The sequence below is a fragment of the Alexandromys fortis genome, unplaced genomic scaffold (genome assembly GCF_014885135.2).
Source record: "Alexandromys fortis isolate MF-2015 unplaced genomic scaffold, M_Fortis_MF-2015_v1.1 scaffold_3, whole genome shotgun sequence".
Lineage (NCBI taxonomy): Eukaryota > Metazoa > Chordata > Mammalia > Rodentia > Cricetidae > Alexandromys > Alexandromys fortis.
The window spans coordinates 7,528,100-7,541,026 of NW_026067909.1; the positions used below are offsets into that span (position 1 = coordinate 7,528,100).

Here is a 12,927-nt window from a genome sequence, read left to right on the forward strand (position 1 = left end):
TCAATCTTCTTAATGCTAGAATTTTTTATTATAATTCTTTATGCTGTGGTGACCCCCCCAACCATAAAGTTACTTTTATTGCTACTTCATAACTAAGATTTTGCTACTGTTATGAATCATAATGCAAGTATCTGTATTTTCCAATGGTCTTAGGGCAACTCCTGCGAGAAGGTCATTTGATCCCAAAGCGGTTGTGACCCACAGGTTGAGAACTGCTGATCTAAGAGTTTTGTGGTTTTATCTTGAAGACTCATCTGCTTTTGGTTAGTGATGGAGGCCGGGGTCCCACCAGCTGTGCTGGGGTGCATACAGGTCTGCAGTTTCCTCAGCACCGTGATCTGGGAAGTCTGTCCAGCCTCCCCTGAGTAAGCGCCCTTGTCAAAACGCCTTACTCATATGCAGCCTACAAAGAAGCTAGTGCAGATCAGAGTCTGTGTATAAGCCCACACACTGGAGGCTTTCCTTCTAGGGTTCATTCTGTTGCATGTATATTTAGCTTTACACTACGCAGTTCTTTTTTTTTATTTTAAACATTATGTGTGTGCGTATCTGTGTATGAACCGAGTGTGTGTATGAACCATGAGAGAGAGAGAGTGTGTGTGTGTGTGTACCAGTGTGCACATGGATGCATGTGTAGAAGCCAGAAGATAACTTCTATTTTGGTGGGGGTGGGGTCAGTTTTCCACTCCACTTTGTTTTGAAGCACAGTCCGTCCTGCCTCTGCTGCTGAGCACTGCACTCCAGAGTGCCCTGCCCCGTGATTCTCCTGTCTCCCATCTTACTCCTGGGTTTAGAAATGCATGCCATTGCGTCTAGACTTTTCCATGGGTTCTGGGGATCAAACTGAGATTGTTAGGCTTGGATAACCAGCATTTTTATCAGGTGAGCTGTTCTTATTAGACTTGCTACTCAGTTTTTATTCCCAGACTTGGTCATAGGTTTGAAGACCCTCCCCCTTTGCACTGTGTCATCTAGAGTCATGTGCTGGGCCTCAGGTCCAGCAATAGCTCTTACTATATCCATCTGCCTGAGCCTGTGTGGAAGATGCTTGCTCTTCAGGACTCGTATGGTTAGATAGAGCTGCCTGACATCTGTGTCCTTAGTCATAGGTGTAGTACTGCTGTGTGGTACACACAATCACAGGCTTCTCCAGAACTGCGGACAACATGGGGACATCATTATTCTATCCAAACACACAGAGTATCCCCAGGGTATTTGCTGGGTGTTCAAACCTAGCCATTCCCTCTCTGTCCTAAACTAGTGGATTCTCTCCTGCTGTGAGAAGAGCCGTGAGCCTGAGAAATTTTATATTTAAAACAAACACTTCATCTAAATGGGGGTACTGTCAGTTTTCTCATGGCTGTGGTAAAATACCTGGCTGATGTACTACTGTAAGGGGAGGAGTTGTTTTGGCTTACGGTTTGAGGAAGTGCAGTTTCATGGCAGAGAAGGGGTGACAGAGGATATTCACCCATATATGACTGATGTGACTATCATGTGGCCTGCTCCCATCTGGGTTGCTGAGCAGGAAAAGCAGAGACCTCAGGTCACAACAAGGCAGCTATAACCCTTTAGTTCTACGATTGCCCTAAGTTGCCCTAAATCCACAAGGTAGACCCATTACACAAAATATTCCACAACCCTCAAAACACTACCACCAGTTGGGAATAAAGTGTTCAAACGCATGAGCTTGTGTGGGCTATTTCACATTCAAACCAACTTACTGGGCATGAGGGTGGGAATCCCAGCATTCGGGACACTGAGAGAGACAGATTGCATGTTCAAAACCAGCCTGGATGCACAGTGAGTTCCTGGTCAGCCAGGGGTGCATAGCAGAACCCTGTCTCAAGCAAAACAGAACTAAACATATCTAAAATACATTGTTCCTATAAAAACATCCAGGGAACTATTGGAAATGTTCCCATAGATAAATAGGCAGTGGTTTTGATTGATAATAACAGTGATATGATAATTTTATATAAAAAATCACTGATAAAGGCATTTTTATAAGTATATTTTTATTGATAACTAAATGACATGTACTAATTAATAAAAATAGACAAAATCAAACTTGCAAGGTGTGCAGTGACCTTGGCAAATACAAGCCCACACCAATGAAGGAAGTGCAGGGGTTTCCAGGGAATCATGTTTTTTTTTTTTTTTATTCCTGCCAGAGGTCAATGACAGTGGTGCTTCCGGGCCAATGGACCCATCTCTGAAGCAGCCAGTCCTTTTGGACTGTGCATTTCAGGAATTAGTCTCTGACGTGGAATACTAGTTATTGGGAAGTTGTCGGACCAGTGGCAGCCTGAGTGGTGTCCACACCTGTACTTCCTCAACCAAACAGACAAACTGCTGTACAGGTACAAAGACGCCCATGTGGAAGGAAGTACCCTCAGCTGGGTGTTGAGAGGCATGCCAAACAAGGCCCTTGTTTCCTAGAGAGCAATATTTTTCTTTTTTAAAAGATTTATTTATTTATTATGTATACAGTGTTCTGCCTGCTTCTATGCCTGTACTGCAGGCAAGAAGAGGGCACCAGAACACACTGTAGATGGTTTTGAGCCACTACGTAGTTGCTGGGAATTAAACTCAGGACCTCTGGAAGAACAGCCAGTGCTCTTAACCTCTGAGCTGTCGGGGACTGTAGACCACCAAACCCTAAATTTCCTATAAACAACTTGTTTTCCTCTGCTCTGAGCAGCCTGCAGCTGCTGATGGCAGGGGAGTGATTTCTGATGGGCCTGCAGCTGAAAGATCCCAAGAGCTGGGGCGTGGCCAGAGCACTATATAAGCTGCCCCTGAACACAACAAAAGGGACATTCACATCATCCTCAACAAAGATGAAGTAGGGCAAGGTGACGCATGCCAGATACTTGTTTGGGGGCAATAAAATATAAAATCTCAGCCAGGTGGTAGTGGTGCACACCTTTAATCGAGCAGCACTTGGGAGGCAGGGACAGGGCGGATCTCTGAGTTCAAGGCCATCCTAGTCTACAAGAGCTAATTCCAGGACAGACACCAAAGCAACACAGAAAACCTGCTTGAAACTATGTAACACAGCTTTACATAGTTAAAGTAATAGTCCACAACATGTGTTCATTGCATAAAACAACTGTAGCCACCCATTTCCCCCTTCATTTGTGCACATGCATCCATGTGCCATGGCACATAGGTGGATGACATAGGACAACTTGTGAAAGTCAATTCTCTCCTTCTGTCAACTGGGTCTCCAGGATCACACTTGGGTCATCAGGCTTGGTGGTAATAATCTTTACCTGCTTAAAAATGTTGTACATTTACTTATTTATTGTGGTGTGTGTTGGGAGGGGGTTAACGCACGTGCGTGCCTGTGCATGCATGTGCACACGTAGGCACACGCATGTCATGGTGTGCATGTGGCAGTCAGAAGACAACTTGTAGGAATCGGTTCTCTCCCCCTACCATGTGGGTCCAGGGGAATTAAGTTCAAGTTGCCAGACTCAGCAACAAGTGACTATATGCTGTTTTTTATAAACATTAATTTTGCTGGTCTCTACGGCATAGTGGTTAACAAATTTGTCTTACATTTAATTTCTTTGTGTGCATTTGAAGGTCAGAGGACAGCTTGCAGAGCTGGGATTTTTCTTCTGCCAGGGGAGTTCTAAGAATGGACCTCAGCTTGTGAGGCTTGGCATCAAGTGACTTTATGTGCCATCTTGCCAGCTCCGTTGCTGCTAATCCTTATGTCCCAAATAAAGTAACTAGACCAATTAAAACTATTAGGGAATATTATTTTAAAGTGTGTCACTTTTGTTTATGCTGCATTTGTTTAATTCTGTGAATCTGTGATTCTTTCCCTGTCTACACCGCCTGATGGTCCTAATAAAGAGCTGCATGGCCAATAGCAAGGCAGGAACATGGAGAGGCGGATCTAGCAGGCAGAGTATAAATACAAGGAGAACTCAGAGAGGAAGAGAATAAGGAACAAGAGAGCAAGGAGCAAGAGATCAAGGAGAGGAGGACATCGGGGCCAGCCACCCAGCTACCCAGCTACCTAGCTATACAGCAAGCCATGGAGAAAGAAGCAAAGAAAGGTATACAGAAATAGAGAAAGATAAAAGCCCAGAGGCAAAGGGTAGTCAGGTTAGTTTAGGTTAAGAAAAGCTGGCAAGAAACAAGTCAAGCTAAGGCCAGGCATTCATAACTAAGAATAAGTATCCGTGTGTGATTTATTTGGGAGCTGGGTGGCAGCCCCCTCAAAAAGCCAAAAGAATAAAATGTCATACAATATAGAACTTCACAGCTTGCAGCTTTGCAACACACCCCGGAGATGACAATCCCTGGAATCCAAGGGGAACTCTGTTTCTCCCCACTGGATGGTGGGCTCTGTGGTCATTAATATCTACCTTCCACTTTGGGAAGAGCACTGGAGAATTTTAAATCACACCTACTGCATAAATAAAATACTGGTAGGTGTAAGCCCAAGACTTCTTTCTTTGATTAAAAAGCTACAGCAAGATTGTGTATCTGGGAAGATGCAGCCAAAATGTGTGTTTTCCCTTCTGTTAATACAGTCTTTGGACTGTAAAATCAGTACAAGGAAACCCTGAAGGAGGACAGAGGGAGCTGACTAGGGTCCTGGTGACCCCAAGAACTCATAGCAGGGAACTCGCGATTTTCCTTTTGCCTCAAAGATTCCAGAGGGGGAGTTGAAGAGGCCATCAATGAATGGATGGATTATATAGCCAAGGGGGAACAGCAGGAGCTCTCTACCACGGGAGCAGGGAATGGCAGCCTATAACAGATTTCTCATTGGGTGTTCTGCTGCCAAGTAAGCTGTGCAAACACACCTGAGTTGTTGGAGAAATTCAAATAACTGTGCTGCAGCTTTACCTACTAAAGTGGCTAAAAAAGGAAAAGAAAAAAGATCACAATATCAATCCCTCAATTGAGGTTCCCTCTTCTCAGATGACTCCACTTTGTGTCAAGTGACAAAAACTGACCAGCACAAGAACGATCTCAAGCTAAAAACTTTACCCAACTCCTGTCAATCATAACCTTGTAGTGGGCGTGGCTTGTCTGGCTGGGTTGTGAGTGCCTCACAGAGACCCCACACAGGAGCTAAAGCCTTTTCTTATTGGAAGGGTTCTTCTCTCCTCCCATCCCCACCTTGTTTTCTGCAATCTTCATTTCTCCCAGGGGCCTATAAATGATCAATATATACAAACATAAACAATCAAAGAAATCGACAAGTGATTTCTTTGTATTGTGACTGGAAATGAGGCCACAACCCAAACCTTCGCTAATCCTATCTTTCAGCCGGTACACTGACAGCCATCACGCCTGCTTCCAAGGGCTGCTGTCGGCTCGTCACGCAAAGCACGCTTTCACACGTTCCCTCGCACCTGCAGCTAGCTGTCTCATCGATTGTCACAGCTGAAGGACAACATGTCAGGAGAAGTCCGTCAACTTCCCGATGGCTTTGACAGTTCTCAAACAGAACATTTTGTTGTTCTTGTCAAGTTGATGATACGTTACTTCCTGTAAATTGTGGAATGACAACATAGCACAGTAGCGTTCGTGAACTTGAATGCAGGACAGAAGGGACAAGGGAGGTTACTCAGAGGAATCGTGACTTGGTGTCCAGTCTTAGAGACCAAAGAGGAAGTTTCTTCCTGGTTGGGGCAGCTTAAGCAGGTGCCTGGCTGTGTTCTCTCTGTCTGAGGAGGCTGAAGGAAGTTAAAGCCATGAGGCTTTGCGCCAATGGCTTTGGAGAAAAGCCTCGCTTTGGTGGCTGGCTTATTATTGCCTCCTGCCGGGGCCTTTGGATGTCCACGAGAGCCATCCGCTGAGCAGCGGCATACACAGAGGTCAGGCTGCCCAGCTGGGCTCCCCTCGGTGCCGGAAGCCAATGCAGAATTCCTAAGAGGAGTGGTCTTCCCAGTTACTCAGCTGAGGACTCTTCTCATTCCAAACACAGGACAATGGGCAGGTGTGGGGATTTAGAGGTTTGAGCGGGAGCCTGGTGCTAGGTCTGGCACTGGGGGTGCTGTCCTGTTGGACACACAGTGACTGACGTGCCACCCTGGAGCCATTCCTGTACCTGGCCAGCTAGGGGGCTGCCACAGAGTGACTGCACGTCTCTGCTTCTACTTGGGGCCTCTGCCTCTAGCTTCAAGGAAACACACATGCAGTCAGACTTGCCTGGATGTCCTTCAGTGTACTGCCTGCTTCTCCTGTGATAGTGTACCCCACATAGGACTCCGGGCACTATGCTTTTAGTCAAAGGCTCTCTCTTGGATTAACAATGGCTGTAGTCAGCAGAGCTGGGGGAAACTCTGGACAACGGGATTCAGCACATCTAGTCAGACCTCAGCTTTGCTCTAAGTTGCTATTCACTCTCCTATGCCTTCTACCAAAGTCCTGCTCCCTCCGCACCCAGCTTTCCGTCAGCATTCAGTGCCAGTCCGTGTTCCAGAGGTGCACCTCTTCCAACAGTTCCCCCCTTGCTAGCCTCCACTCCCTGTTCTACCTGCGGAAGGTTCTCCCTCTGGCTTCCGGGTTGGATTTTCATCTCTGGTAGCCAGCGTTGATTTGCCCCTCTGAGTGACGGCTCTGTTTACAGGACTTTAGCTGCGGTTGAGGTGTATCTGTTTGACTCCTGTGGGCCTCACCTGGTCTGTAACCCTGGAGGAAACTCCGGTGTGGATTCTGCTGCCCTCCCCACTCCCTCTGTGGGCAGCAGGACCTGCTGGATCACCGGGTGCATCCTGCCTGGCACAGAAATGCTGGCTCTATTGCCTGTGGCTCTTTTCTCTCTCCTCCTAGTTGCTCTCTCAAATCCCAAATTTGGTGGACCATTGTCACCTGCCTCCCTCAACATCACTTTAGGTTTCCATGGAAATGAATTGTCAGAGTCATAATCTCTTCCCCATAAACAAGTTAATCAGAAAATCCGAGCCTGTTTTTTTTTAAAAAAAAAAAAACAATCCTTTTAACTTCTATTGATTCTTTGTGGATTTCACATCATGCATTCAGATCCCACTTATCTTCCCATTCCCTCGCATCTGCCCTTGCAGTCTCCCCCCAAAAAATAAAATTTAAAAGAAAAAAACAAAAACACAACAACAACAGAGAACAAAGGAGAGAAGAAATCTCATCATGGAAGCTGTAGTGTGGCCGGCTGGATCACACGGTTTTACCCTTTGGTCCATTCATCTTACAATTGTTCATCGTCATGAGTCATTGGCCGGGCTCAAGGCCTCTGGTCAAATCTGCTTTAAAGACTGCAAGGCTATGCGTCACCGTCCAAACAGAGCATGAATTAAGGGGCAGACCAGGAAGGGGACAGTGCTCCAAACGGTGATGGATGCTGAAGACTTGCTCTGACCTCTCCATGTCCTTTAGGTCACACAGTGACATCAAAACACATATCAGAGCTAGACATTAACTAAACCTGCTGGCAAGCGGGACAGAGAAGGGAGGGTAGTCTTCCCCACACGGGCCTCCAGCGAGCACCCTGTGGTTTACAGTGGTGATTAACCCATCCCAGGGGTGCATTCATCAACCATAAAGCTGTGCCGCCTGCTGTATCTCATCCCAGAGAGACTGGCAGAGGTCAGCCCAACCCTTCTATCCTGGTCTTGGGAAGAAAAATTATTACTTCCGTGGAGACCCCAAAATAAAAGATGGTATATAGAGCTATTAATTTAATGACTTAACCAAAGAAAGCATGAAAAATTCAGTTCTGCTCAGTGCTGACAGCAAAACAGTACTTGCCTGGGAGCTGAGAAGTCCTGGGATCGAGCCCAGGTTTTCCTTCAGACCCCGGGGAGAATGTCTAGGGCTCTTTATTTCACTAATGGTCAAGCACACTTTAGCAAACATTTAAGATACTCAGCATATTCTTTTAGAGATTTGTTTTTATTATATGTGTAGGGATATTTTTCTGCATATATCTCTGTATGCAATGGTTGTGTATGGTGCATGCAGAAGCCAGATGAGGGCATTGGATCCCCTGAAACTGGAGTTACAGATGACTGTGAGCTGACATTTCAGAGCTGGGACTTGAACCTGGTTCCTCTTGAAAAGCTGCCAGTGCTTTTAGACCCCAGTCACCCCCCCATCTCCATAATCAATGTTTTTGTGCTTATTCTGCTACAAACAGAACAAGTTACAGATGCTTAACCAGAGCCACTTGAAGTGACTGTCCCTTGGCTGTCCCTGCTCTGTGGCCTCCTGCATTGAGTGCACATTTCAGGACTGCCTAGCTCCCTGTGACTCCTCCCCTCTTCACCTTCCTGCATTTGTGACTGGGGCTGAGCTGACATGAAGCTAAGGACATCCTTAGTCTCCAGGTCTTTGCAGTTCTGGGTTCCATCCTATGGAAACTTTTGCTCTATTGTAGCCTGCTGCTAACTTCTGCCGTCCAGTGCTCCTTCAGGCAGGCAGAGTTTGGCAGAGCTCCCCCAGTGGTGGCCCAAGACAGCCCTTCACAGACCATGTGGGCCTGCACTGTCTCATCAGCATAGCATCTTGGGCTGTGAGCACCGGGCTTCTGGAAACAACCCTGGCACACGCCCCGTGTGTCTTCCTTGTTTCCTCTTGAAGTTGGTTACCTCTCTGTATGTGTGTGACTAGTGACATGGCTTTATCAAGGCAAGGCCTACAGATTATTTTTCTTTTTCTGCTTTTTGTTTGTTTGAAACAGGGACTCACCATGTAGTCTTGGCTGTCCTAGGGCTTGATCTGTAAACCAAGCTGGCCTTAAACCTAGAGAGATCTGCTTGCTTCTGCCTTCTGAGTGCTGGGATTAAAGGTGTGCAATACCACACCTACAGAAATTGGTTTCATTTTGTTTGCTGTTTGTTTAATTGGGTTTTTTTTGTTTGTTTGGTTGGTTGGTTGATTGGTTTTGTTTTTGTTTTTTAAGGACAGGGTTTCTCTGTTTAACAGTTCTGGCTGTCCTAGAACTCTCTTTGTAGGCCAGGCTGGTCTTGAGCTCACATAGCTCTGCCTGCTTCTGCCTCCTGAGTTCTGGGATTAAAGGTATGCACCACCATCACTGCCCGGCAAGTAGTTTTATCTTAAAATAAGTTTAAAAAAGCTCCTGAAGACACTAGGTAAATGTCGGTGCCTTAGCATGGCCATGGTGGTCCTACAGGGGCCCTGAACCTTTCTGGCAGCTGATGAGGTAATGGGTGGAGGGAGGGGGATAAATCAAAGCAGGAATCTTATGTAATGGTTCTGGGCTGTCTGATACCCTTGGCTGGAAGCTGGTACAGAATTGCCCTGCTGGGATGTGAGCAGGATGGGCAACAGGCTTTGCAGGGTATGGAGGCCCAGAAGCTGGAGAAAAGACTATACCTTGTTCACAGAGGTTAGTGAAGCAACGTTAGGGGCCCATAGCTCCAACAGTTCTCAACCTATGGATTGTGACCCCTCTGAGGGTGGAACAGCTGTTTCAGAGGGGACACATAGTCAGATATTATGTATGTCAGGATTTATATTACAATTCATAAGAGTAGCAAAATTACAGTTATGCAGTAGCAAGGAAATAATTTTATGGTTGGGGGTCACCACAACATGAGGAACTGTATTTAAGGGTCACTGCATTATAAGGTTGAGAATCACTGATCTAGACCAAGGCCTGGGGAGTCCTTGCCAGACAGTGAATGAGTGAATCCACCATCCACAAGAGCTCCCTAACCCAGACTTTCTGGATACTTGCATGCAACCAGCCATTTTGCTTAGTCACTTTTGTAAGCTGCTTGTGTTTCTAACCAATGGTTCAAACAGTAAACTTGAGCCCATTTAATAGACCAGCCTAGGTGGCTCCCAGATCCTAGACATGGGTGATGGACAGGCAATTGGGAGGAGTCACAGCTAGTTGCATAGCAACAGAGAGTTCACACCCAAGGCCTCCATTCCCAGGAGGGAAGTGCAGCAGGCAGCTGCCCAGGCTAAGCTGGGATCTAGTGCTCCAGGGAGCTCAGCCAGGGTTTGTGGGTTCTTCCTTGGTGAGCTGGTACCCTACTTCTACATGGAAGTTCAAATACTCATTGAGATCTGTGTGCCCCTTTCCTTTATTTCCCTCTCCTCCCCTCCCCTCCTTCTATTTCCCTCCTCTCCCCTCCTCTTCATTCCCCACCCCCGAACCCCTGTGTTTCCTGGATGAAGTTTGTGGATCCCTGGGATGACCCTGAGTTGTGGCCACTACTCCACCATCTATTCTTGCTTTGTTTTTGTTTTGTGTACATTGGTGTTTGTTTGGCCTGCATGAGGCTGTCGGGTCCCCTGGAACCAGAGTTACACACAGCTGTGGAGCTGCCATGTGGGTGCTGCGACTTGAACCCTGGTCCTGTGGAAGGACAGTCAGTACTCTTAACCACTGAGCCATCTCCCCAGCCCCCTCTACCATCTGTTCCTTAGCTCATGGTTTGCACTCACTGTTGTCAGCATGGGTCTCACACTCACATATGAAACACTGGAGTCGCATACCAATCTTTTCTTAAGGGAGCAAAGGACTAGCATGTCCAATGCACAGATTCCCTGTCTGTGGACTCTGTCCATGGCAGATGCCTCTCTGACCAGGGTTGGTCTTCAGCAAGCACAGTCAGGACAACATCCCCAGCTCTGGGATGAGAGTGGATGAGGAGCTGGCTGTGCCCCCACCCCAACACCAAGGCCCTGAGTTCTAGGCTGAAGGTGCATGACTGAGGGACTACTGTAGCGGTCGGCCATATACAGCTTGCTCACTGGGAGTGTGCTCTTCCTCTAGGTGAGTGAGAAAATGTAGCGGAGTGACACCTGCCAAGAGCTTGGCGTGGATACCCTGGCCCAGACGGAGCAGCTGCCCCTGGGCGTTTTTCTGGCCATCCAGCTTCACCATGTCAAAGAAGGGCGCGGGCAGCCGGGCCAAGGGAGACAAAGCGGAGGCACTCGCCGCATTGCAGGCTGCCAACGAGGAGCTACGAGCCAAGCTCACGGATATCCAGATTGAGCTACAGCAGGAAAAAAGCAAGGTGGGCGCTTAAGCCTCTGCCCCAGGTTCCCCGCCCTGAGCTCCTGCCCCTGGAGCCAACTGGTCTTAAATAAAGGAGGATGTGGCCAGGTCTCTGCACAGATGCCCGCTCCTTTATCCTGGTGGGTATCTTTGGGGAAGAGAATGACAGGCAGAGAGAGTTGGGAGTCCAAAACCCTGTGGGAGGGCATGGAGGGACCCCTAACCAATGAGACATCCCTCCCACAGAGGGCGTATGCTGTGGGTCTGCCAGGGCCTTGTCAAATGGCACAGTCCTGAAGCCAACACTGTGTTTCCCATGAAGTGTCTGTAGTGGACTTGACCTGAACAAGATAGGTTGGTGTGAGTACACATACACTCAGGATTCCACAACCACTTTGTGAAGCCAGCCTTGTGCCGGCACTGGCCATGCACTGAAAAATAAACCACGCTCTGTGTGCAGGCAGGGAAAGATCGGTCAGGAGTTGGGAGCCTCTTACTGGGGCTGAACCACACCTGTGACCACACTCGAAGCCGCAGGCTTTTTGTTTACCCTCCTCCAAAGCATCTTGCAGATAGGAGAAATGACTTGCTAGGGACCCAGCAGTAGTGGTGCCTTCCATTCTCCTGTAACAAGGCTCTTTCTATCTAAAGAATTTGGGGCCACGGATATCACCAATAGGGCATTTCTGTCACGACCTCAGCTACTCTATCACCAGCCTGCTGCAACGGCAGCACATGTGGTTTTTTTTTTCAGCACATGTGTTTTACATGTAGCTTGTCAAAACACAACCGTCTCACGGCATCCTGATGATACCGTCGCCTGCTTACAGCATTTCAGCGGCTTCTAAGTTCCAGCAGCCCCGTCGCTCATATGCGCAAGACAGCTAGCAGAACTGGGACTTGCAACGTTAGGGCCCATGGCTCCAACAGTTCTCAGCCTGTGGATTGTGACCCCTCTGAGGGTGGAACAGCTGTTTCAGAGGGAACACATAATCAGATATTGTGCATGTCAGGATTTATATTACAATTCATAAGAGTAGCAAAATTACAGTTATGCAGTAGCAAGGAAATGATTTTATGGTTGGGGGTCACCACAGCATGAGGGACTGTATTTAAGGGTCACTGCATTATAAGCCTGAGCCTTCACAACCCCACGGGAAGACCCAGATTCTGGCCCACGGACAAAAAGGCACAGTTATAGGTTACACAAAATCACTTCCACTGGGTAACATGGCCTCGGTTTAGACCTAGCCACCCCAATGTCTCAGTTGTGATCCTGGCTTAATACCTAGTAGGAGCTCCTTTCATTGCCTGGGCATTCTTTGTGCCCTGATGCCCTGCAACAACAAGTTCTACTCTGCAATGCCAGGGTCAAGTGCGGAAGGAAGCCAGCAACTGCAGCAGCTTAAAGCTGAGCATCTTAGACTTTGCCAGCAGCTGGCTTCTTGCGGAGCAATGAATGCATTAAGGCTTGTCAGTGAAGAACAGAAGGGCACCAAATCAAACTGGACCCCCTCGCCCCCAACACACGCTAGCTCACACAGTGGAGACTGGGTAGTTCATTAATGGCTGTCTGCTGTCTGCACACTGGAGAGGCTGAGAACCTGTAAAGTCTATGAAGTCAGGTGCCTCTCTTGGCAATCCTAATGTTGCATGGAAGGCCCGGAAGTTCCTTGGGTGTCACTGGCAATCAGTCTATGTAAAAAGGTTGAAGAAACTGGACACTGAGGTCAGTGGAGAATGGCAGTAGAGGAGTAAATACTCTCACTAAGAAGTAAAGGAAGGCAGGCAACTCTGCTTTGCCCCAGACCTCTTTATATTTGGACTGTGTGGTAGTTTGAGTAAGAATGGCCTCCATAGACTCATGGATTTGAATTCTTGGTCACCAGGGAGATGAGGTCTTGTTGGAGGAAGTGTGTCACTGGGGGGTGGGCTTTGAG

The 12,927-nt window shown here is 47.6% G+C and overlaps 1 protein-coding gene across 22 annotated transcripts in view; it reads left to right on the forward strand.

Moving 5' to 3' along the window:
• The window catches only part of Jakmip3 (Janus kinase and microtubule interacting protein 3), a 133,224-nt gene that overhangs the window by 36,987 nt on the left and 83,310 nt on the right, over positions 1–12,927 (forward strand). For 21 of the 22 annotated variants that reach the window (XM_050137494.1, XM_050137500.1, XM_050137498.1 and 18 more), the window contains exon 2: positions 10,763–11,006. In XM_050137494.1, the coding sequence (XP_049993451.1) occupies positions 10,872–11,006 (135 nt within the window). In that variant the 5' untranslated portion in view covers positions 10,763–10,871. Of the gene's footprint in view, positions 1–10,762; positions 11,128–12,927 lie in introns of those variants that run through there. The other variant, XM_050137501.1, reaches the window with a different exon arrangement.